The 26,026-nt window shown below is 45.1% G+C and overlaps 2 protein-coding genes across 3 annotated transcripts in view; both read right to left on the reverse strand.

The window, feature by feature from the left end:
• Window positions 1-26,026, reverse strand: part of Shroom3 (shroom family member 3) — a 282,941-nt gene that overhangs the window by 178,229 nt on the left and 78,686 nt on the right. The window lies entirely within an intron of this gene.
• LOC119818052 (40S ribosomal protein S25-like) lies at window positions 17,698-22,260 on the reverse strand. Its single transcript, XM_038335587.2, has 2 exons — window positions 22,163-22,260; window positions 17,698-18,133 (listed from the first exon to the last, which is right to left on the reverse strand). The coding sequence occupies exons 1-2, from the start codon at window positions 22,258-22,260 to the stop codon at window positions 17,749-17,751; spliced, it is 483 nt and encodes a 160-aa protein (XP_038191515.2). The 3' UTR covers window positions 17,698-17,748.

The raw sequence follows: 26,026 nt of genomic DNA on the forward strand, positions 1-26,026 counted from the left end.
TGGCACGATTTTGTGTAGCACCATGATGGTGGACGTATCTGTCAGGGCCCTAAGGAGCTGGACCAAGACTGGACACTGATGCTAGCGTGGCCTTGGGGTGAGAATGGTGTAAACACATGGATGGAGGTGGGAGAGGCTAGGTGTGTGCAGGTGCAGGAGGCTTATGGTCAAATGGCACCTTCTACTCAGTTTACAACTTAAAACTGCTCTATACAGAATATTTTTTAAAAGCTAAGTGGTAGTGGTGCACGCCTTTAATCCCAGCACTTTGAGGCAGAGGCAGGTGTATCTCTGAGTTCGAGGCCAGTCTGGTTTACAGAGTGAGTTCAGGCCAGCCAGGGCTACACAGAGAAAATCCCCATCTCAAAACAAACAAACAAACAAACAAAAACAAAAAACTAAAACCCAAACGAAACCAAAAAAACCCTTCTAAGCCATCCAGATACACATTTCTGGATACACATTTCTGGATACATATTTCTGGATACACATTTCTGGATACATATTTCTGGATACATATATCTGGATATATATATATCTCCTGGATGACTTAGTGCTGGCTCCAAAATCAGTAGCATCAAGTCTGGAACCCAGCACCCAAACTGGTTCTTCCCATGAAGCCTGTAACCCCAGCTCCAAGGCAGCCAGAGATAAGAAAATGTAAGCTGGATTTAGAGAGAGACACTGCCTCAAACGAAAAGGATAAAGAGAGAAGGAGGATGTCCGATGTCCCCTTCCAGCCTCTGTGCACAGGCACAGGCAAGCACCACCACACACACATGCATGCACGCTCACACAAACACACACCCCATAGACAAATACGTATATCTGCTTTAAAAAGTCTTGTCAATTAGACTGGCAGGCAAACAATGAGTACATGGATCAGGTAAGAGATGTGGCAGGAAGGGCATTGAACACTGATGTGGAATTTCCCTCTGTATGCTATGATTACCATTAACGAATAAAGAAAGTGCTTTGGACCTATAGTAGGGCAGAACTTAGCTAGGCTGGGAAAACTAAGATGAATGCTGGGAGGAGCAGAGACAAGCCATGGATCTGATGCCTGCGACAGATGCTGGGAACTTTAGCTGGTAAGCCACAGCCACGTGGCGATACACAGATTAATGGAGATGGGTTAAATTAATATTAAGAGTTAACCAATGGGCTGGAGAGATGGCTCAGAGGTTAAGAGCATTGCCTGCTCTTCCAAAGGTCGTGAGTTCAATTCCCAGCAACCACATGGTGGCTCACAACCATCCGTAATGGGGTTTGGTGCCCTCTTCCTGCCTGTAGGCATACACTCAGACAGAATATTGTATACATAATAAATAAATAAAAAAAAAAGAGTTAACCAATAAGAAGCTAGAGCTAATGGGTCAAGCAGTGATTTGATTGATACAGTTTCTGTGTGATTATTTCGGGGCTAAGCAGCAGGGAACCAACAAGCGGCCTCACTTCCTCCAACACAACATGTGCCTTGGGAGCAAGCAGAGGGAAATGTTGTTCGGGCCAGTACCCGCCTGCTGGGGGATCCTTGTGGGATCTCAGGCATAATGACGTAGCAAAAAGAGAAGGAAACAAAACAAACTTTAAAAAGCTAGTAAGCAAAACGTGACTTGGATTTCCTTTCTATCACAATGACTCAGCAGACTGCCTTCATGGGCGAAGATCCTCAGAGCTCCAGAGCTATAAACAGATCAAACAGCAATTTGGGTTCTTCTCATACTTGTAAAAGTTGTACATTTGGGCCTTACCTACTTCTTATTTGAATAGCAAAAACAGTATGTGCTAAAATCGATGTTTTAATTATTAACTTGCTAGCAAATGCTTACAAATTCATTATATAGTCATAGAGAGTGAGATTAATATGCAAATTAAGAGCCCCAGCCCTAATCATTCACACCACTCTGAGGAAATCACTGCAACTCATGTTGTGAATTCCGTGTGCACTTATAAAATCTATTTAACAATGCTATTCCACTTCACAAGCCTTGTCAGGCTTTACAGAGAGGCCTTGCAGTGAGTAGCGATGACCCTGCGTCACAGGCAAACCTCGGGGGACATGAGTTCTCATTTGCTAAGCTCCTGACCCCTCTGCACTGCACACTGAAGGTGCAGCAGATCCACCATACAAAATTATCAAAAGTGGAAGCCACTGTTTTCACAAGCCACCCAGCGTGAAGACCCTGCCGTTCAAAGATGACAGACTTATCATCTTAGTTGCTGGCTATCTGACATTTGAGGTGGGGATGTCACGTGCTGTGGAGTCCTCTTGCACTGATGGCCAATTTCCTCCTACCAGCCTGGAAACCTGGTGCTGCCCTTATGTGCCAACCACGCTCTACCCAAAGCGCCGAGTCAGCTGCTCGGGTTTTCCTTCTGCCTGGATTTCTCAGCTAGACCATCAAGCCTTCTCTAAAAGCCACTGTCGGCCATAGTGTTCAAAAACAAATCAAGCTATAAGGTCTGTTTCTTAGTAGTTGTTACGTGACTTCTAATCGCCCCGTGCCTCAGTTTCCGTTTACCACACACATAGAGGGAATTAAGTGAGCTCACGCTTACACAGTGCCTGGCACACAGCGCACACTCAGTAGAGCTCAGACACAGTCACTACCCACGGTTTCAGCCCAAGGTCAAGTGCCACCTCCTCCGAAGCTGTCCAGGACACTCACCAGCACCCACCCCAACTCCTTCACCACTGTGTTCTGCCCTTGGGGACAGTCCCTCACCTTGTGAGCGTAGCTAAGTAGCAGAGCACTTGTCTTGACACAAAGGCCCTGGCTTTGGTCCCCAGCATCGAAGACAGAAGCAAGCAAAGGTCCTGGCTTTGGTCCCCAGCATCGAAGAAGTGATGAGCCCTTCCCCCACTTTCAGAGCACCAGTGGACACAGGGATTTACATCCAAAGGATGACGTTCAGATAATTTACCTTTTCCCACAACTTTAACATAAGGCTGTGCTTCCCACATGATCTTTTGGCAAAGTTATGAATATCTATGTCTGTTACCTGTCATAGATTCACCTTCCCCAGCTTCAACTATGAGCCCTTTGAAGACAGGACTCAATCATGAGTCCATCTGTGTTTAGGCCAGCATGCAGGACTTCCTCAGAGAGCACAGCCTCGCTGCTCCAACAAAATACTGAGCAAGCAGATAAAAGATGAGGGCACAGAGTGCTGACCACAGTGGATCGGGCTCTCCCCGAGTGCAGGTTGTGGAACTGAATTCTGATTGCGTAATTTACCAGCAGTTTGAACTAAATGGACCCAAGGAAATGGTCAGCGCTTATATGAAGAAGAAAATCAAGTTTAGAATCAACAGTGGATGAGTGGATAAAGACAATGCGGGTCGCATACACAATCGTCTCATTCAGCCGTGACGAATGGATTACATCATTTTTCAGGTAACTGGACGCCATCCTGTTCCAGGTTCAGAAAGATGAATAGCACACACTTTTTTTCCATGTGTGGAATCTCAGTTTCTTAAAGGGGCTGTTTTGGAAGACAACAGAGACCAGTGGGACAGAGAGAGGGGCCAGAAAGGGGAGCAAGGGGAATATGACCAAAGTACATTACATACAATAAAAAACAAAGGAGCCCGGAGGGTGGTTCACGCCTGTGACCCCATTACTCAGAAAGCCAAGGCAGGAGGTTCACTCCAAGTCCAGGCCAGTCTGGGTTACACACCGAACACCAGAGCACCAAGACTGCCCAAAATTCCACTGACAGCAAAATAAACCTTTGTTTTCTGTAAGTTAAAAGAGGAGAGCAGGAGAGAGCTTGTCGCGGAGTGTCCGTCATGCTCCCCCAGGGCTGAGACGAAAGCCAGCACGCGGAGGAGGAGAGCTGGAGCTTCATGTTGTCCACCTCTTTTTGTCCTTAGTTGTTTCCTTTGCTGGGGAAGGGACCCAGGGGCCTGAGCTACGACCCAGGGGTCTGAGCTACGACCCAGGGGCCTGAGCTACGACCCAGGGGCCTGAGCTACTTCTCATATTTACAGAGACCCCCAGAAATTCTTCACACTTCACTACACTTTTAGGTTTAAACTGTTTACTTTTTATCGTTCTTTAAAAAATGTTTTAAAAGCTAAATAGTTCATTTATTTATCCAGATAAGTTCTAACTATAGAGCTCTGACTGACCTGGAATTCAATATGTAGCCCAGGCTGGACCAGAACTCACAGAGATCACCTGCCCCTGCCTCTTTAGTGCTGAGATTAAAGGTGTGCACTGCCGTACCCCAGAAAACAAAACAAAACAAGCATTTTATTACTACTGTCTAATGTTTTGCAGGGTTAGGGATGGAACTTGGGGTCCTACACAATGCTAGGTAAGTACTATTTGAATTCCATCTTCAGTCAACGTGTTTACCTATTTTATTTTTTGATGCAGAAACTAACATATCTCAGGCTGAACTCACACCCACTACACAGCCACGGATGATACTGAAGTTTTGGTTCCCCCCCAGCAGCGCTAGGAGTCTAGGCTGTCCCATGACGTCAGTTTCTGTGGTGCTGGAAAGAAAACCCATGGCAGGCTCCGTGTATGCTAGACAAACCCTCTACCAACCGAGTTACATCTCCTCTCCCCAGATGCTTACCTTAATATATATATATTTTAATTTAAATTGATTTATTACTTTATGTCCCTCAGTGTTTTGTCCGAGTGTATGTATGTTCCCTTTGCGATCCCTATGCGCGTGCCTGGTGTCTGGAGTTCAGAAGAGATGGTCAGAGTCCCGGAAACTAGAGTTATAAACAGTTGTGAGTCACCATGTGGGTGACAGGAATCAAACCTAGGTCACACTCAAGAGGAACCCGTGCTCTTTACCACTGAACCAACTCTCCAGCCTCCCAAATGCTTACTTTTTCAAGGTTAATTAACATATTAACTTACGAAACTGGAGAAGCTGAGGCTGAGGCCGTGTTTTGAAAAGGTATTTCTTAGTAAAATACTGGGCAGCTACTTACACGCTTATGTTTTGCGTTGCTGGGAATGAACCCAGAGACTCGTGCCCTGTTACTAGGTTACCCCTCGGTCTCCAGCATCCCCACACAATCTCCGGGTGACTCATGTCTCAGGGCTTTCATTATCACCAGAGATTCATTTAAGTCTTTGCCCCATCGTGGATCTTTTGCACAAGCCTGAGCCTACAGTTTTAGTGCCTTGCTCTCTACTGCTTTTTGTGTTTCTGGTCTATGACAGGGGTTCCTGTCAACCCAAACAGACTCCATGCCTCTCTACCAGGCCTCCTATGAGCAACTTCTACTGTCTTGAGAGAAGCCTCAGTCCCGCCTTTTCCCTCCATCTTTCTGACTGCATCTTATTTCCTGGTTTTAAACTCCCCAGGTCAGAAACTAAAGAGAGAGAAAGAAAAAAAACCTTAATTCTTTCATCCATCCACACGTGTTTTTTGAGCATCTAACATTGCTAGGCACTCTTTGAGACCCAAGGGAGGAGCTTGTATTCTCTCCTCTTTCCCGGACTTTACATTGTAGAATATTTTTAGTATAGTTCACATCTTTAACTAAAAATGCTGGTGCCAGAGAGGCAGCCCAGTGAAAACAAGCTGGATTTTTTTCTTATCTTAAGGGCACTTCAGTTGACCTGTGTAAACAACTCTCTCTGGGAGGCCAGGCAATTTCTAGGAAAGGGAGGAACACTGCTTGGTGCTGGGATCTACCAGGATTGTACTCCAAAAAGGGGAGTCTCACCCAACAGACCGAGCCTGGGTTTTGAATGAAGCTAGTTTTAGAAGTGTGAAGCCCACGTCTGCCACATGCCAGCCATTCAGGTTAAATGAAGGCTGATGTTTTATCTGATGGTGTGTTAGAATGCCCATAGTCCTTCCTGCCTCACGCTTGCAAGCCCTTCTCTGCCTGTCCAGTTGCTAGCACCAAGCCAGTGGACTCAATGTTTGTTGATGATTTGGTAATAAACATGGTTGCCAAGCAAGTTGAAGCTACTGGCTAGAACACAGCTGTGACTGACTGTATCAATATTGTCGCCATCATAACAAATGATAAACTGAGCTGTTGAGATGACAAACTGATAATAGTCAAGTCAGCGTGCGTGCGTGCGTGCGTGCGTACATGCGTGTGTGCGAGCGTGCGTGTGTGTGTCTGAGCACAGGTTTGTGGACAGGAGTGCTGCTGCTGGAGGGGGCTAGAGGCATAGATCCTCCTGGGGCTGGAGTTGAAGGTGCCTGCGAGCCACCTGACTTGGGTGCCGCGAGCTAAAAGAAAAGCTAAAAAGGGTGCTGTCTCTGAAAGAAGGATCCACACTCGGAACTACGGAGACTTTCCAGGCCTCAGGCTCAGTTTATCTAAAAATCATTGTCATGACTTCAAAAAAGAGTATTTAGGATACTGAACAATAATCTTCTTGAACCAGTCATCTAAGAGAGTATTCCCTCAACCCCATTCCCTGCTGATGCTGTCCATCACCGAGATTCACTGGGGGAAAGTTTATTATTCCGACCTTCGGATTGATGCGTTGGCAGCTAACAAGGTCACTGGCATTCTTGATCCAGTCTCGCCCTCATAGAATTTACTTATTCCAGGAATGCGACTGTCACACGCTAAAGGGCTGCAGGTGACAGCAGGCAAGGCTGACTAGGATGTCCCCAAGCCAACAAAGGAGTTCATATGCACACACTGGAGCCCACAACATAAACGTGCTCCTCTCCCTCCTCTAAAATCCTAAGTTTATCTACACCTATAAAAGTAAGTTGAATTGATTTAATCCTAAATTTATCTACACCTATAAAAGTAAGTTGAATTGATTTAATTTTTTTTGTTAAATTTCATTTACTTGCGTGTGTATGTGTGGGTGTTGGGGGGGGGAGAGAGCTGTGTACCAGAGTACAGAGTACAACTTCACGGAGTCAGCTCTCCCCTTGTGGTGGAATATTGGTGGACTACGGCACAGCCTCACTTCAGGTTCTGAGGTTGCCTCCCTCTGGAAGGCTTTATGCCCTAGTGATCACCTGATTTTATCATCATGTCCAAGCTGAAAGCAGCATTTCCCAACTATGCCCCTACAGCTTCCATGTCCCCCAGTGCTAGAGATGGAACCGGAGCTTTGTATCTGGATTCAAGTGCCCTACCACTGAGATACACCACCAGCAATGCCCGTCTAAACCTTCATCTTCCTTCCAACTGCTTTCTCCCTTAGCTTACTCCACGAGCAGCACGTAATATGTATGCACGTTTTTAGCATTTATGTACATATGTATGTATGTAGGTAGGTAGGTTGGCACGTGTGTGCACGGCATAGTGTGTTTGGAGATCAGAGAATAACTAGAGAAGCCAATTCTCTCTGTTGAGAGCAATCATGCTAAAGTGATAAGCAAAATAGGGCAAGTTGAAAGAGATGAAGGATAGAGTGGTTTGATTGTGAACGCCCCCCATGGGCTCATGGTGCTTAAACACGTGGTCCGCAGGTGATGGTGCTATTTGGGAAGGGTGTGGGCTTTTAGGGGGTAGAGCCTTACCGGAGGAAGTGGGTTGTTGGGGGAGGGCCTTGCTGTTTTGTAGCCCAGCCCCACTTCCTGTAAGCTCTCTGCTCTTGACTAGCCACTTTACCCACTTGCTGGCACACCTTCCCCAACATGAGGGACAGGGTCCCCCCAAACTGTTAGCCAGAATAAACCTATAGTGGCAAGCCAAGTTTATATATATATATATATATATATATATATATATATATATATATATATATAGTTATTTAGTAGATAAAAAATAAATCAAGAACCCTTGGACTGTTTTGACTGTTAGTTTCTATTCTTTGGGAGTCATTATTACTCATAAACCCCTGGACATCCTTGGTTTTGAACCACACACAATGTTGGACAATGAAATAAATAGAAAGATCCTCCCAGCATCTCTTTGTTCTCAGCCTCCCATGTTCTGTGCAATGAGTCAGCCTTTTGAGAAGCCCCATGCTAACTGCTGGGTTATAAAACGGACAGATATGGTTCTGGGCATTGAATGGCATAACAATGGGACTGCCAGGGTACCTACTGCTTGTTTCCCACCCACCTCTCATCTAGTGTTGGATCAGTAGGTCTCCTTCATTGATGAATTCTTTTCTGGGTCCTTCAGTGGTGTGTCTCATGGCTTAGCACAGTTGGCTGGGATTCATGAATCCAATGCTCTAATCCCAACTTTGTCCCTCCATCACAGGGCCTCGAATGGGCCTCTCACCTATGAACCAGGGGTAATGCCTGTTTTCTACTATGGGGCAGAGCCTCACACACACAGAAATCTGTGCCTCACACTTCAGATACAAAATATGAAGTTCTAAAGCTTTATTTAGATTGAAATACATGTCTACTGCTTTAGTATGTGTCTTAGTTAGGTTCTGATTGCTGCAAAGAGACACCATGTTCACAGCAGCTCTTAAAAAGGAAAACATTCGACTGGGGCTAGCTTAGAGTTCAGTGGTTTAGTGCATTATCGTCATTGCAGGGAGTGCAGTAGCACACAGGCAGACGTGGTGCTGGAGAAGGAGCTGAGAATTCTACATTGGGAGCAGCAGGCAGCAAGAGGAGAGGAGACACTGTGTGGTGCACCATGCCCGTCTGCGCTCTATGTGCCGCCATACAGTTCGTGAACCGGGAAAGGGGCTGGAGATTAAAACACAGGTCATCCTTGATGCCAGAATGCCCCAAGAATGCCCCCTTAATTGTGTCCAGGGACAGCTTATATAGAGATAGCCATGCCCCAGCCAAACGCACCAGAAACCACTCTCCTGCCATCAGGGACTCCTGAGGGTCTCGTGTTCAGAGCAGCTTCAGGCACTCAGATCAGGGAAAACAAGTTGTTTACAAGAAATTCAGGATCTGGGGGTTCACAGCTCCCAATAACACTGGGCCTAGTTGAGCATCTAAACTCTCAAAGTCTACCCCCAATGACACACTTCAACAAGGTCACATCTCCTAATAGTGCCGTTCCCTATGGGCCTTTGGGAACCATTTTTATAAAAATGGCCTCCATAGTGCTGGGTAGTAATGGCGCATGCCTTTAATTCCAGCACTCAGGAGTTTATGGCCAGTCTCGTCTACAGAGCGAGTTCCAGAACAGGATCCAAAGTCACACAGAGAAACCCCATCTCAAAAAAATCAAAAATAATAAAAATGGCCTTCACAGGCTTATAGATTTGAATGCTTGGTCACCAGAGAGTGGCACTGTTGGAAAGGATTAGGAGGTGTGGTCTTGTTGGAGGAAGTGTGTCACTGGGGGTGGGCTTTGAGGTTTCAGAAGCCCATGCCAAGCCCAGAGTCTCTCTGTCATGGCCAGTGGATCAGGATGTAGCTATGAAATACTCCTCCAGGACTGTGTCTGCTGTGTGTTGCTATGCTTCTCACCAGGATAATGGACTATACCTCTGAAACTGTGAGCAAGCCCTCAGTCAAATGCTTTCTTTTATAGGAGTTGCCTTGGTCATGGTGTCTCTTCACAGAAATAGAACAGTGACCAAAACAGTAGGAAAAACCATGTAAAAACTTGCTTCTGTTATTTTTAGCATAAGAGGTGTATTATTCTCCCCTAAGTCTAATAACTTAGATGGGAAGCAAAAAAAATGGGGCAGAGGCAGCACCGTGTATAAAGACTAGGAGCTCTGGGGTCGGACCAGCACAGGATGAAGTCATTCCCCATACTGCGTGATGTGCGTCTTTTCTGAACAAGCATTTCCTTACTCTACAAGTGGGACCACAAAGCAAACCATGCTAAGATCATGTGAGGATTGTATGAGTAACGACATAGGACATTTTTCACAGAGCAAGGGCTCCTGAGGCATGCTTCATGGATTGCTCAATTCTGCTAGGTCAGTTTTATTCTTCTCTGCCCACGTCCACTGCAAGAACGCATGTTAGCATCTGGAGACACCCGGGAGAAGGGACGTCATGTGGGATTCCCCTCTGAATGCTATGAATACCATTGGTTAATAAAGAAACTGGCTTGGCCTGATAGGGTAAAACAGAACTAGGCGGGGAAAACTAAACCAAATGCTGGGAGAAGGAAGGGCAGAGTCAGAGAGAAGCCATGTAGCCCCGCTGGACACAGACGATGGAACTTTACCCGGTAAGTCACAGCCACGTGGAGATATACAGATTACTAGAAATGAGTTAAATTAATATGTAAGAGCTAGCCAGTAAGAAGACAGAGCTAATGGGCCACTCAGTGATTTAATTAATACAGTTTCTGAGTGGTTATTTCGGGTCTGAGCTGCTGGGCAGCAGGGAAATGAACAAGCAGCCTCTCCTACAACAGGAACTGATGAAGTGGGACAGGGGTTACTTTCCTAAAGTTACAGCTGAGAGTTAACTTGATTTATAAAGGCTCTAGCCTTCAGAAGGAAGGTTTTGTTTCCCAGAGAGGTCCCACGGTGGAAGGTCACTCAGCAAACCCCTCCACAGAACATCTGAAGAGCTGCAGTGGCTGAAAACCAAGACATGCTGAAGTTCGGGATTTTCTGCTCATTAAGAGAAAAGATCTGATCAAAGATAGCCAAGCCCTAAGCTTCACAAGGGCAAACGTGCCCACTCAGCTGTCCTCATTGCAAGAAAGTACCCGACTCTGGCTTCTCCAAGGTGGTTGGTTCCAATAAAACCAGTTTGGGGGTGATTAGAAAGTTGAGCAGTCAGTGTTTGTCTCCATTTGTTTATTTATTCTTCTCTTCATCGTACAATGGGGTTGAGGCACTCCTTAGCAACACCAAAGAACAGAGGAAGCAGCTATGGGCATCAGAGCAAAATAAAAATTTAAAAGCATTAAACACTGGAAGTCTGAGGAGCCCAGGGTTGTCACCAATGCTGCTCTTTAAGAATTCCTGAGGTTGGGTCAGATGGCACAGGTCCATGATCCCAGCTACTCCAGAAGCTGAAGTAGGAAGATCGCGAGTTCTAGGCTAGGCTGGGCTATTTAGCGTGACTCTGTCTTAAAATTTTAAAAATACAAAAATCTGGGGCTACAGGTCAGTGGTAGAGTGCTTATGGAAGTGTTCAGGAGGCCTTGAATTCAATCCCTAATACTTAAAAAAAATGAGTTCCCAAGTTCCCATCCTGGCCATGGAGGAAACTTTCTTTCTTTTGGTCTGAGGCTAGAAGCCTTGCAGCTGGGTGACACCAGGAAGCTGTTTCTGGTTGATGATTTTTGCACAGGAAACTATGTTGCCTCCACTTCTCCAGGCATCCTTTCCTTTGGTACAGTCACTGATCATGTTAGAGAGGCCAGTTGGTTTGTCAGTGACGGCTGAGTAATGAAGGCTAGCGGTTGTCCTGACACACCATGGATATAAGAACAAGCAAGAAATAGGAGGTGGGGAGACAGCTCATCAGGTGAGGCACTTGTTGTGAAAGCATGGAGAACCAAGTTCAGCCCCCCAGTTCCCACATAAATACCCAGTGGGTACTGAGGCCTACTTGTAATTCCAACCCTGGGAAGGCTGAGATAGGGGATCCTTGGAGCAAGCAGGCTAGCTAGACTAGCCCTATCATCAGTGAACTCTTGGGTTTGACTGAAAGACTCTGCCTCATGAATAAAGAAGAAAGCAATCAAGAAGAAACTGATTGTCAGCCTTTGGCCTTCACATGCATATTTGTACATATATGCACATGTACCTGCACACATATATGTAAACATACACACATGTATTCATACCACACATAGGCCTTTGAAAACAAAAAGAATGAGCAAGAGATAAAGCTGTGTTTAAGCTGATGAGACACCATTTCTTTCCCACTCAGACAGGAGACTATGACAAATGGTTCCTTTATATTCAAAGGCATTTATTTCGATTTTATAACCATTTCTGAAGTAATTCCAGGAGTCTTAGCATGTTTATTCCATGTTCATAAAGAAAGACCTTCTGCACCACCGTAGTTTGTTTATATTTATGTTTCCAGTCCATTCTATTCCTGCTGTGTGTTTATCCACAGATCAGCTATTTCTATGTGCATGAGTAAGACACAGGGTGGCATGCACTCCTGTATCCCAGCACTGAGGAAGCCGAGGCCTGGGGAATGATAAGAGTTTGAGGCCAGCCAGGACTGCACAGTGAGTGCCATGGCAGCCAGACCCTGTCTCGAAACAAGAAGAATCACTTGCCGCACAACAGAGCTCAGTTTGGGAAGGAAATCAAATCTTTAAATTGCGCATGTATTTTATATGTTTTATATGTATATAGCATGTATTATAAAATAAGCTTTTTTTTTAAGACAAGTTCTTACTATGTAGTCCTGGCCAGCTTGGAACTTACTATGTAGATAGAGCAGGCTCACAGATTACTATGTAGATTCAAACTCACAGAGATCCACCTGCTTCTGCCTCCCTAGTGGTGCATTGAGATTAAAGATGTGTGCCATCATTCCTGGCCAAAGTATTGTTTTTAATATTAATATTGGTCAGTCTGTTGGAGAGAGTGAGGGTCTCACTCAGCAACTCTGGCTGACCTGTGCTTTCTACACAGGTTGTTCTTGAACTCAGAGATTTGCCTGTCTTTGCCTCCCAAGAGCTGGGATTAATTAACAACAACACATGACTTACTATTAATTATTGGAACTTGGCTTGCACTAGATAGGAATGTCATATGACAAGGGTGTCTACCATTGTCTCCAAGGAAATGGGTTCTTTGTCTCTGCAAAAGAATTCTCAGAGGTGGCTGAGCTCTAAGGAGATGGGGTAATAAAGCTCTCAAGGACTTCTCAGGCCTGTCTGGGATAACAATAGTATCCTATTAGTCATCAACATGAGCCTCCAATATTTACATACTGTAAGAGATTCCAGAGGCCAGAAAGATACCCGAGCACCGACTGGCAAAAGGATTTCTTCTCTCTGTAGTTCCCAATACGATTTGTTTCCTTGCCATCTAGAGATCTGGTGCTGTAAGAAAGCAGGCTGAACAGGCAATGAGGAAAAAGCGTTGGTGCCCGCCTCCGGGTGGTTGACTTGAGTTTCTGCCATCAATTCCCTGGATAACAGACTTTAAGCTGTAATCAAACAACCCCCTTCTTCCCCAAGTTGGTTTTGGTCTTGTCTTATCACAGCAATAGAAACTCTAATTAAGACGACGCCCACGTAGACTAAGTTAGAAAGAGCAGAGCCAAAATTCAAGTGCAGCCTTAGACCTGAAGTCAAAGTCCGTCATACCCCTCCCATTCCGCTCTAAATAGGCAATCCTTTAACACACTGAGGAAGCCTCGCTGAGGGGAAGGGGAGGCCAGGGGCTGACCAACTCGGTTCCCACCCAGGCCCGAAGCCAGGGCCATGAACTGGCCCATCTCAACACACACCCCAACCCTAAGCTGCTGGAGCGGGTGAAGGAGCCAGCCCTACGGAGTCATAGCCACAGGATCTCCATGATTCCGGGCAACGGCAAGATGTGTGAGCTAAGTCCCAGAGAGGGTCCAGTATTGACGGCATAACAGAAACCAGAGACCGTGAGCCAGACCAAGGACTCAATGCAATGACCATTGCAAGTCAGGCTGTTCGGACAAAAGGGTCTACTGCATGGCATGCCGCAGCTTCCAGTGCCGCCGCAGCTTCCAGTGCCGCCGCAGCTTCCGGCAAAGGCCGCCGCAACCAACATGTGATGGAGAGGTGGGAAGACACGGCACACGTATGGCGGAACTGGAGATGCGCCACCTCAGAGAGAAGGCAGCCATTGATAGAGGAGCAGGGGTGTCGGCGAAAAGTTTTTTCCTCTTATTCTTTTTTTCTTTGCTTTGTTTTGCTTCGGTGGGAAGGCTGTAAGGGTAGAGGGCATATTTGGAAAGACCGCAAAAGGAGCAGGGTTGGGGTGCATAATGTGTGATTATCAAAGAATCAATAAAGAAATTGAGGCAGATGCTTCCATAGCGTAATTAAATAATGAAGGCCAGGATGGTGTCCACGGTGGGTGCAAAGTCACACACTGGTCAGCATAGCCCTCCAGCACCTTCAGGGCGACAGGTCCTGGTAAGACTGCTAGAAGGGAAGTCATTATACAGCCACCAGACACTGAGGCCACCAAAGTCCTCTCTGCCCCATCCAGTGCCACCTCCTGAGAGGACCCCATGAGTAGACAGCAGCGACAGTAACAGAACAAATGTACGCGGCGTGGCTAAATAAAGGAGAGAGCAACCAGCAGGCCCCGAGTCCTTAAGAATGCCTTTGAATCCTTTCCAAGTTCCAAATTCCAGACCCCTCTCTAATCACACACTGGCTTTGAACATCCTGTTAGAGTCCCCTCCCATCCACTCCCCCTACTCTACCACTCTCTCCCCCACCCTGTACCCCAACCCCACATGCTAGGCTTCTCTGTGGCCATCTGCAAGCCCACAGGCTGCCCTCCTCATCCCGTGGAGACTTCTCCCTCCTGCCTCATTGGCAGATTTACTGCCTGGGTGACTCCTGCTGCAGCTCTCGGGGCCCATGACCTATACAGCCCCTAGCACTTGTCTTTCTTGGCCCCCTGCCTAGTTATCATTGCTACTCACTTTCATGGTCAGATTCTAGCTCTGGACACCGCCAAGTATACTGTCCCCTCCACCCCGAGAGCTTCTCTAACCACCTCCTCTTATCTTGGTTTATATTTGTTGTTGACAGCTTTATGATATAATTTAGATGCTGTAAAGTTCACCCTTGTAAAGCGCACAACCCGGTGGGTTTTAAGTTTACTCACGGAGTTGTACAAACATCGCCATAAATGACTTGGGAATATTTTTAACACTGTTCCCAGAGCCACTGGGCCTACGGTCTTCACAAGCCCTCCCCCATCTTCCTACTGCTGGCAGCTTCACACAAGTCTACTTAAAATGCGTTGAATTTCAATGTGTACGTGCAAGTGCCTTCATATGTACAAATGCAGCACACATAGCTGGAGCTCTCAGAGGTCAGGGAAGGGCGTTGGATCCCTTGGAACTAGAGCTACAGGTAGGCGGAAACTGCCATAGGGTGCTGTAACCAAATCCAGTTCCTCTGCTAGGGTAGCAAGTGTTCTTAAGCACTGAGCTATCTCTTTGAGCCTCTCAAGTCTATTTTTTATCTTTATAAACTTGCCAATTCAGAATATTTACATCATATAGGACATGGCCTTCTATGGCTGACTTTTTTTTTTCCCACTTAGCACAATACTTTCAAGTTTTAAGCAAACGATAGCATGAAGAAAGTGGCTTTTCACTACCAAACTGTGCCCTGTGAGTAGATACAGGCTCTGGGATTTTCTTCTCTGTGCCTCCTCTGAAAATTACTCTCCTCCAAAACTACCAAGGGGGCCGACTTCAGGAAGATTTTATAACGAGTCCATTAAAAACGATCTTCACTCTCTGACGCCTTCCCTATAACCTCCTCTACAACCCCCCACCGACTCCCCAACTCTTAGAGCCATGCTCTCCTCTGCTACCCATTCAGCTATCAACTCTTGGAGTCAGCCTCTGTCCTCTCAGAGGGTCAGGCCATGCCATCTGCAACTATGCGTCTCTCCACCTGCACGTCCCCTTTCCCCTTACCAACCTAACAGTTTATAACAGTTTATCAGGGTTCTAGCAGTACCTTAGGCTTTGCCCACGCTTGGGGTTCTGGCAGCCCTTTGTGTCTTTACAGGACTCTTGGTCCTCCACCTGGGGTTCTGACCCCCTCTTTTCTGGGCTCCTGCACTTACCAGAACTTCTGTTCCTCCTTCCCATCACCCTGAGAAGTTTCTGAGTTCTTCTGGACCTCTGTCGATTGTGCTAAACTCTTAACTTCTCCCATTTTCCTTTGGTAAACTGAGGTTCACAAGACCTTTGCCCTCTTTCTCCCCCCCCCCTCTCTCTCACACACACACACACACACACACACACACACACACACACACGGGTCCACTTGACTTTAACAAACACCTCCTCCCATTGAGAACACTCAATCTTTCTCAGGTTGACAAAGTAATAAATAACAGAGCCAAAATTCAAATGCAAAGCTGAAGTAAAAATCCATCCTGACCCTCCCATCCAACTCTAAATAAAACAGGCATCCTTTTAACAAATACAGACAGCGCTTGAGAGTGGAAACAATGAAGACCAGTTTGGTGCTTGGCTGTCATAGACTACACTTAGAGGTGGGGTGGGTGGTCTTTGGTTGTTCAGTAGATTATAGAAGTTTGTCATTGTTTAGGGGGTTAGTTATTACAAGTTATTGTTGGTAATGGTCAGGAAAAAGCTAAATAAAGGAAATTAGATTCAAGGTTCTTAACTTGAAAAGAAAAAAGGGGGCTATCATAGGATAAAAGGGTAGATTATTTAATCTACTCTGAAAAGAAAAAAGGAAGGATATAGATAAGATAAAAAGGTAGATTATTGAATCTATTTTTAAAATGCAACTTCTAGCCTTAAATGTTTTATATTGGATTGGACTTTGGTATATTGTATACAAATTTTGTATACTGAAGCTAATTTTGTTAGAACATACTATACATACATTTCTTTTTTTAAAAAAAAGATTTTATTTATTTATTAAGTATACAGTGTTCTGCTAGAAGAGGGCATCAGATCCCATTATACATGGTTGTGAACCACCATTTGGCTGCTGGGAATTGAACTCAGGACCTCTGGAAGAGCAGCCAATGCTCTTAACCTCTGAGCCATCTCTCCAGCCCCTATACATACATTTCTACTCTTGTTCAAGGCACTGTACCTATATAAGTCATTTAAAAATGTAAAGCATATTTCTAGTCCTTGAAAATTATTCTTACCAACTGCTTATAATAATAAGGAAATGCAGGTTTTGTAATTAATCGCCTACTATAATCAAATTTGTAGTCACATTAGATATATTTTCAAGGTCAAACGAAGATATATTTTAGATAGACAGGTCATCTTCAAACACTTCAGAAATCTATAGAATACGGTAGTTAAGATGTTTTAATAACATAGGCTCTTTTTTATGACAATGAGACATGTCTGCTCCTGGCAGCACCAATCTACTTTAGAGAAGAAACCAGCTTCTTCATAGTTTCCTTCTCCTCCACAATTCCCCATATCAAGAACCCCCTAATGAGGATGTCAACCTCACCCAGGAGGGATGAGCTAACTGGTCCATCATGCCCCCTTCTCCATCCACCTACAGAAATAAAAGTCCAGAATGCTAGCCATGACCATGCAATTTTGAGAAGTTGTTTCATTTTGGTTAAACAATAACAATTTTCCAAAACCATAGTAATTAATTAGCATTGTAGAACTAAAGCCTAGCTTGCTGCTGAACCTAGCCGTGCAGACCCCTGATGATGCTGACCATCAGAGATGATGTCATTGGTCACCTGACATTCCTTTACCCACTGCTCACTACACTTGTTTACTCCTAGCAACTGTCAATCTTGGGTCAGAAAAAGGGAGCAGCTTTTCAGTCTCACTTCCTGTAGCCCTTTCTACCCTGTAACTACTCTGACTGGTAAGCGCAAGGCAAGCTCTGATTTTTACAGATGCCACCTCGGCCACTTTTTTACCCAACAGATGCCCACACCGTCTTGAAAAAAGATCTAAGAGCCAGAGAAGAGCTGCATCCATTGCTTGAGAGTACACGCTGCTCTTCTAGAGAAACTGAGTTTGGTTCCCAGTACCACAATCAGGCAGCTCACACTGGCAAGTAACTCCAGCCCCAGGGGATCTGACACATTCTGATTCCTGTGGGCACCTGCACATACCCACACACAGTCATACAAAGACACATGCAATTCAAATTTTTTTGATTTAATAAAGTTTTATTTTTCCAAATGTACAGCTGATTGAACCTGTTCATGCATCTTCACCAGCAGCTGGGGCATCTCCACCCTTTGTGTTTCTGGTGTAAATTACTTGGGCTCTGTGCTTTGAAACCAGCCTGATGAGCCCTTTACTAAGGAGCTCCTGAAGGGCTGCCCTGGCCAAGGAACCGCGAATCTTCAGTCTCTCAGAGACCACGGCTGGAGTAATAAGTTTATAGTTGGGAACTTCCTTCCAGAGTTTGTCGTATGTAGCCTTGTCAAACAGGACTAGATTGTTGAGCTTGTCCCAAACTTTGCCTTTGGACAACTTCTTCTTTTTGGCCTTGCCACCAGACTTATTTACTGGGTCTTTGTCTTTTTTGGCCGACTTTCCGGCATCTTTCTTCTTCTTGTCATCCTTGGGTGGCGTGATGAAGCTTGGAGAGTGGCAACGACCACTGCAGCCTCCCTAAGATGTCCTCAAATTTTTTAATATTTATTTATTTATTAATTATGTATACAGCATTCCTTCCATGTATGGCTGCAGGCCAGAAGAGGGCACCAGACCCCATTACAGAAGGTTGTGAGCCACCATGTGGTTGCTGGGAATTGAACTCAGGGCCTTTGGAAGAGCAGGCAATGCTCTTAACCTCTGAGCCATCTCTCCAGCCCCCACAATTCAAATTTTTAAATCTAAAATAAGTAAAGAACCATTTAGTAGTTCTTAATCCACTTAAAAGCTCATAAATTTACTTCACTGTATAGTCCAGGTTGGTCTTGAACTTTTGGGTTTAAGCAATCATCTTCCCTTCCCTCCTCAGCCGACCACAGTCTCTCTGTCTCTGTAACCTCTTTTCCTACATTGCCCCAGCCTGGGTTTCTTTACACCGGCTTTTTTGAGACCTTCTAGGGAATGACAATGGCAAGGTGAGCGGGAAACTGGAGTAACAAAGAGGAGGGAGGAGAAAGACATTCTAACTTGGAAGTTCTCCTAAGGCCAGGAACCTCTTATTTTGGCTTAGTTCTTACAACTCATGAGGTAAGGATAATAACATTTATTTTATAGATAACTGGGGCACAGAATAAGATTGAAGTCAAGTTTTTTTTTTAAATCTTTAGTAATTGCTAAGTGTTTAATGAAAAATCTACCCAAGGGCTACAGAGATTGCTCAGTGATTCAAAGCATTTGCTGTTCCTGTAGAGGGCTGGAGTTTGCCTCTTGATATGGGTGCCGGGAAGCAAACAATCACCTATGACTTCAACTCTAGTAAATCTGATACCCTTGTCAGGCATCTGAGAACATTTTTATATATGTGTCTATCCTACATAGACATACACAGACATAGACAGACAGACACACACTCATACCAACAAAATAAATCTTTTAAAAAAACTACCTTCACAACTAACACTACAAAACCATATGGAAACCCACTACTATAGATGTTCACACACACACACACACACACACACACACACACACACAGGAATTTAAATGGAGTCACCATATAATGAGGGAGACAAAGCCCCAACTAGACATTGTATGCCATTGAGCAGAATCCCCTCCAGTGTAAGGAATGGGTTACATTTTGTTGAGTCATTGACCAAATTACCATAGAACCCCTCCCACAAATACCATAGGTTATAGTCAAGGCTATTGATTAATCTCCACAACCTGATGGTAAGGCCATATTGCTGAAGATGACATTTACTCATGTCATAGAATATGAAAAAACCAAGCTGGCTCCCAACTAGAAGCTTCATCCCCTACTGACTAGCGTTTGCGGTATTGGAAGGTATTCTACACACTACCAGAGGAGAAAAATAATAACCAAGATCACCCAGCTACAAATCCTGGAACCTGCCTGCAGGGTATCCTGGTACAATAGTGACACAAACATTATGGGTAAAACCAACCTTTTTTGGTTGGATTTAAGGCCCACTCCATGAGATGGAACTCATACCTGGCACTGTTAAGTAGTCAAGAACCTGAGACTAATAGGTTAGGGACCTAGAAAAAAACTTACTGTTCTGATAAAAGAACATAGTAATAAAATGACTCCTAATGGCATATTGCTATATCCATAGATCAGCATATCACTTAACTTTCATCAAGGGAAGCTTCTTGATGATGTGGGATTCCCCTCTGTATGCTATGAATATGTTTTATTACCATTGGTTAATAAAGAAGCTGTTTTGGCCTATGGCAGGGCAGAATATAGCAAGGTGGGAAATCCAAGCAGAGATAGAGAAGAAAAGGAGGCAGAGTCAGGAAGATGCCATGTAGCTACTGAAAGAGAAAGGCACCAGAACCTTACTGGTAAGCCACAGCTTCATGGTGACACACAGAAAAATAGAAATGGGTTGAGGTAAGGTGTAAGAGCTAGCCAGAAATACACCTGAGCCGTCAGCCAAACAGTGTTGTAATTAATTTAACTTCTGTGTGATTATTCTGGTCTTCTTACAGTAGATGGTAATTAACAGAGACGCACAACTGGACAGTGTGTGGAGAGAGAGAGACTTTCAAGCACTCAGTCCCAAAAGGAATGTCTTCATTAAACTCCTCCCCTCAGGGCTCAGGAGTCAGTCTAAGCAGAAGAGGAAGTGGGAAGGTTGTAAGAGCCGGAGGTGATGGATGACTCCATGGAAACAGACATCTTCCAGACACAACAGGACTGATGCTCATGAGAGATTACAGCAGCACATACAAGATTAGTCCAGGTCTAAACCAAACATGAGCCGTGAAGCTATCTGCAATGATAACGAAGGGAAAGTGAAAGCCAGTTTTCTCCAATGGGCTGTCTCTGTGTATCAACCACACCTCAGCGCAGACCCCAAGACGACCAGGAAGAGCTGGTCAATGAATCCCCTGTTTGGTGGTCTTTTTATGCTTTCTAATTTTTAATTTTTTAAAATTTTTCTGCGGGTTTTGTTGTTGCTTAGTTTTTCTGAGACAGAGAGAACATGAAGTCGGGTGGGTAAGGATGTGGGGAGGATCTGGAACACGATCAAAAATACTGTGTAAAATAATAAAGATATCCTCAAAACCACGCTTGAGCCACTGCATCACAGGTTCCCAACCTCGCATTTAATTGACAGCAAGCTAAGAATGCATGACTGTTAAACAACTCAGACATTTGCCGGAGTAAAGGATTCAATACAACCCCCCCACCATGACTCTAAAATGGAACCTTTATGTTTTAAACTGAGATTTAATTAGATTCCAGGGATGCCTGGCAATCTCTCAACTCATCATCCAGGACCTACTTTTTGCAAGATAAAAATTCCATCAAGTGGCCTTGCGAGCTGATGCTTATCAGCAGCTTGCTGCTTCTCTCCGCCATTAAGGAGGCACCAGGAGGGCTCTGCCAGCCAGAAAATGAGAGGAAAGTAATTGCTCAGTGACCTTACTTAAGAGTACTTTTTCCTAAAACTCCACACTGGGTGGCCCAGACATTTTGAAATCTGTACTCTGAGACCTCCCTCATATGAGCTGTAGCTCTGGGTCCTACTCAGCTGCTGGGGTGTCCCCACCCCCCACATCTATCATTTTATCAGCTTGCCATTTCTTCTTTCTTTTCTGACCTATTCCTCTCCCCTGACCCCCTGGACTCTGATTTGCTTTATCCAGTGTGGAATTTGTGGTCCAAATAACTTAATCAGTTGAATCTTGGTGCTGTGTGAGAGAGGGATACGGGGAAGGATGTCAACCCAGGTATTCCTATCACTACAGCCTCTCACCAGCTCTAGACACCCTCCCCGCTACTTTACGAGGATGGGTTAGCTGCTAAGTGTCTGTTAACGAGGAGTGAAAGACCAGCTTCTGTTGTTTGTTGGTTTTCTATGCATATTAAATCAGCTCAATAAAGGAGCGCTTTGTGAATGTTCTCAGCAGTGCTGTCTGCTGAAGTTTGGGGTGTAATGGCCAGACTACTTACCCGCTTAACCACCTCCCCAGCCCCCCAGTGTCTGTATTCTTGACTTTATTACACTGTAACCTCTTTAAAAACCATCCCTTCCAGACTCCCACTCACTCAGGCTCAAAGACTGAGAATGGGAGGAGCTGTGGGTGACTCTTTCACATTCTTCACTTGTGTGTCTGTCTTCTCAACCAGACGGAATTTCTCCAGGGCAGGGATGCTGGAGTCATTTGTCGGATACACAGGGCCTACCACAGTCTTGTGGTTCATCTGAAATGCTCACTAAATACCCCAGGATTCTTTTCTTGCCAGGGTGGGAAGGTTGAGTGTTGTCCTTTACCAGACAGAGTAACTACAGGCAATCAAATTATCCTCTCGGGCAGAATAGGCAGACAGAACTGGCTGCATAGCAGGTGGGGGAGCTCACAAACCACAGCAACTCCACAGCTGGAAGTGGGCAAGCAAGCCGGAGTGCCCGGCTGGGAGTAAGCCCCAGGACCCACACTGAGACCAGATAGGAGGAATACCAGAGCTTGGCCTTCTCACTTTCCAAACATCCATCTCCTATTGCCTCGAAGATGGAGGAGCACAACCTGTGGGGTGAGCTTCTGAATGGCAATGGGAAGAGTGCTGGGTGCAGCCATGGTGCTGGCTGCCGCCACGATGCTGGACACCGCCATGGTGCTGGGTGCCACCACAGTGCTGGGTACCGCCATGGTGCTGGGTGCCACCACAGTGCTGGGCACCATCACACAGTGCATTTTTCTTGTGATCAGGGTGAAAAACTGCAAGTCAAGCATGCTGACCACCTCCGGGGCTGGGTGACAATGACGTGTGTTTGTTGTCTGGTGTGTCACCATTGTCTCCATCAGGGCATCACTCTTCTGCTAACTTTCCATTCCTTTGGATAAGTCTAAATGAAGCTACATCATTCTCTTGCCAAGGACAATAATCAACACTTATTGAGCAACTGGCTTTTGCCCGACATTGCGCTTAACTAAGTTGGTGAATCCCAGGCCAGTGAGCTACCCCATCTCAAGAGAAATCCAAGGTGAATAGTAACTACAGAACATCTAAGACTGACTTCTGCCCTCCGTGCAGACCCTCACACACCTGCAGCCCAGTGTGTCCAAACTAAAAGAAGAGTAAATAATATTTGTTTGTGATTTTTCTTTTCTTTTGAGATGGAGTCTTATTGCACAGCCTTGGCTGGCCTAGAATCCACTCTGTAGTCCAGGCTGGCCTCAAACCCACAGAGATCAACCTGCCTTGCTTCCCAAGTGTGAGATTAAAGGCATGTGTCTCTACACTGGGCCCTGCATGCTGTTTTTCATGTCCAAGCAATTAAAAAGTTAGACTTTGATGTTCTTATTTTACAAGATTGTACTTCTTTTTTAATAAAAAAAATTAGCAGGGTGGGTATGTTTTAAATATTCTCTATCCTCCTAAATTCATCCCTGATTTAGGACAACAGCATCCTGTAAGATGATGTGTAACTGGCCAAGAGATTCTTTGGCTCTGTCTTTTGCCTTGGAGCTGATGAGCTGCTCTAAACCAGCGAGAATGTCTGGAAACATGAAACTACTGGTTTTTGTTGTCAGAGACAACCACCACTGAGTGTCTCTGGGACGCTCTTATACCATCTTTCATTTTTAAGTGCCCATTACAATTAAACATTTCTTTTGAGATTAAAAAAAATTTATGTGTATGGGTGTTCTGCCTGCATGTATGTCTAAACAACATGTTCATGTCTAGTATCAATAGAGGCCAGAAGAGGGCACCAGATCCCTGAAACCAGACTAAACAGATGGTTGTGAGCCACCATGTGGGTGCTGGGAATTGAACCTGGGTCCTCTGGAAGAGCAGCCTGAACTCTTTACTGTTGAGTCATCGCTATAGTCTCTACCCATTTCAATGTAATATAGACTTCTGCCTTTTGTTAACAGTCTTAGCACCTATCTGACCTTAATGTATCTGTCCCCACAGTTAGCGGAGAATAGGGAATAAACTGCCATGGGGTTGTTTCTCAAGACAGGTTACATGTATAAAAATCACAACAATCTCAACCTCTTCATTTTTACCAGACATGGAGTATAGTAGGATCACAAATTTGAGAGAGTTATATTATTCTCAAGGGAAGAGGAATTGAAGGGTGCATATTTTCCCAGCTACCTACTGCAAAAGGCAGGAAGTCCTCAAGATTAAGTTGGCAGACAGCACTGGAGTTTGTCCCAAAGGCTATCACATTCCATCTAGGATGGCCTGGCCTTCCTGGAAAGAGCTGATTGTTTGATGGTCTTGCTCATGGCTCTTGGCCTTCCCTTCGTGCCCTGGAGGGGGAGGTGACTCACATTCAGACATGTCCCCCCCATGTGGACCAGATTAGATGGCTGGTGGGGGACTGTGAGGGCCTGCAGACAACTCCGGCCAGCTGGGAGCCGTTTACTAAGTGCCACGCTGAACGCCTTGCGGGAATCTGCATTTTATCTCCACGAGGAAAATCTAATTATGACTGACAGATGAGAAAGCTGGGACATCTCATCTCCTGCATGTTATGGCAGTTCATGGAGAGCAAAGGATCCAGTCTCCCAAGCACGTCTATAAACCACTTCACCACGCACTCAAGGGAAAGATCTGCATACAGGGTCAGTTTAGAAAGAGGTCCGTGTGAGATTCATTTGCAAACCGTTTCCTCAAAGAGAACATTTATTATGCAGCAGGACTTCATTAGATTATCTGCAGGCAGTTGTAAAATCTTCACAAATATCACCACAGGGTAAGTTCTTCTTTGGTGGTGGTGGTGGGGAGACATGGTTTTATGTACCTCACATTGGCCTCAAACTCGCTATTTAGTGACCTTGAACTTCTGTTCTATGTCTGGTTTTGTTTTATTCGAGGCAAAGTTTCTTTTTGTGTTGCCCAGACTACTCTTGAACTCCTGAACAATCTCACCCTCCCAAGTAGCTAGGATAACAAGCATTCTCCTGGTTATTATATTAGTTCACGTTTATTTACTTTTTTGATGCTAGATATTGAGCAGGGTCTTGCAAATGTTAAATTCATTAAATCCATGCCTGACCACTGAGCTATGTCCCAGGATCGAATTTTCAAGTGTCCCCCAAAATAATTATTTCAAGGTCGCTGTTTGGCTAATATTTTAATAAAAAGAATCCGGTACATTTATTATATAAAAACCCCACCAAACGCTACACTCAGAATACTGAAAGCAGAAGCTGCAAAGCTAAGCAAACAGTACTGCTATTGGTCACTCCTCTGGAAACAGAGGTTGTCACAGTACCCCAGGTTAATATGGGAAAGCGAGTGCACTCCTCAGTAAATTTTCCTTTCGTATATATTAAGTCCACCTTTTCCAAACACCAGCTATGCAGTGCCAGGTCCCCAGAGCATGCTAGTCCCTGTTCATGTGACAATGGCACAGGGAGAAGCTTCTGGGCACTTGTTAACCTGGTCCTCACTGCTGCATAATCCGTGTAAGGGAAGCTTAGAGGTGCGAGCTGAAACTCTCTTGTGACCTGTGCTATTACCTAGAGACAGACCCTTTCCCTGGGTTTACACTCTCTACCTTGTGTTTGTCACTTATGCCTACAAAAAACAATGATCTAAGCGAAAGGCAGCCACGCACATTTTCCTACACCACCTGCTTGCGTGGCATCCTCTTAGATAATCACTGACCTGAGATACAAGCCTATGAAGACTGAAGACCCTGAAGGATTAAAAGTCAAGCTGTGGCAGATTTGCCTTGCTAACAGGCTTCGTATTAAAGGATCAACAGGTTTCAGATGTAACTTCCAAACTTGCTTTGCAAAGACTGCTCTTAGTAATCAACCAATTATAAATATACCCGTTAGCTACTTTTCCACAATGTGGATTTTGATATAAATTATAAATAATGTTAATGTAAGCTTCAACTAGTCAATGAAATGCTAAGATTTGGATCCACCTCTCACAGGTCAAATAGACTCCGGATAAGCACTCCGGTCAACTAACAGCCTAAGCTTCTTGAGGGGAAGCTCCAGGTATGTTTCCTTTAAGTTCTTTAACTTCTGTCCCTAACCTACATCTGTCTTGGCAGAGTGCCACTTGGCTGGTAGACACCATCCAGAAATCATCTACAGACTACAAACTGCTCCAAAGGTGATCTATACCAGTGCTTTGCCTGCACATAGGTCTGTGCACCACATGGGTGCCTGGTGTCCATGGAAACCAGACGAGGCAATCAGATCTCCTGTGCCTGGCATTACAGACAGTTGTGGGTCACATGTGGGTTCTGGGAATTGAACCTGATTTTCTCTGCTGAGCAGCCAGGGCTCTTAACCCCTTGGCCATCTCTCCAGCCCCGGAACTGAGCTATCTTGAGCAGCCCCTTTCCAGCAGGGCACCACTTTGGCT

The sequence above is a fragment of the Arvicola amphibius genome, chromosome 1 (assembly GCF_903992535.2).
Source record: "Arvicola amphibius chromosome 1, mArvAmp1.2, whole genome shotgun sequence".
In the NCBI taxonomy this organism is placed as follows: Eukaryota; Metazoa; Chordata; class Mammalia; order Rodentia; family Cricetidae; genus Arvicola; species Arvicola amphibius.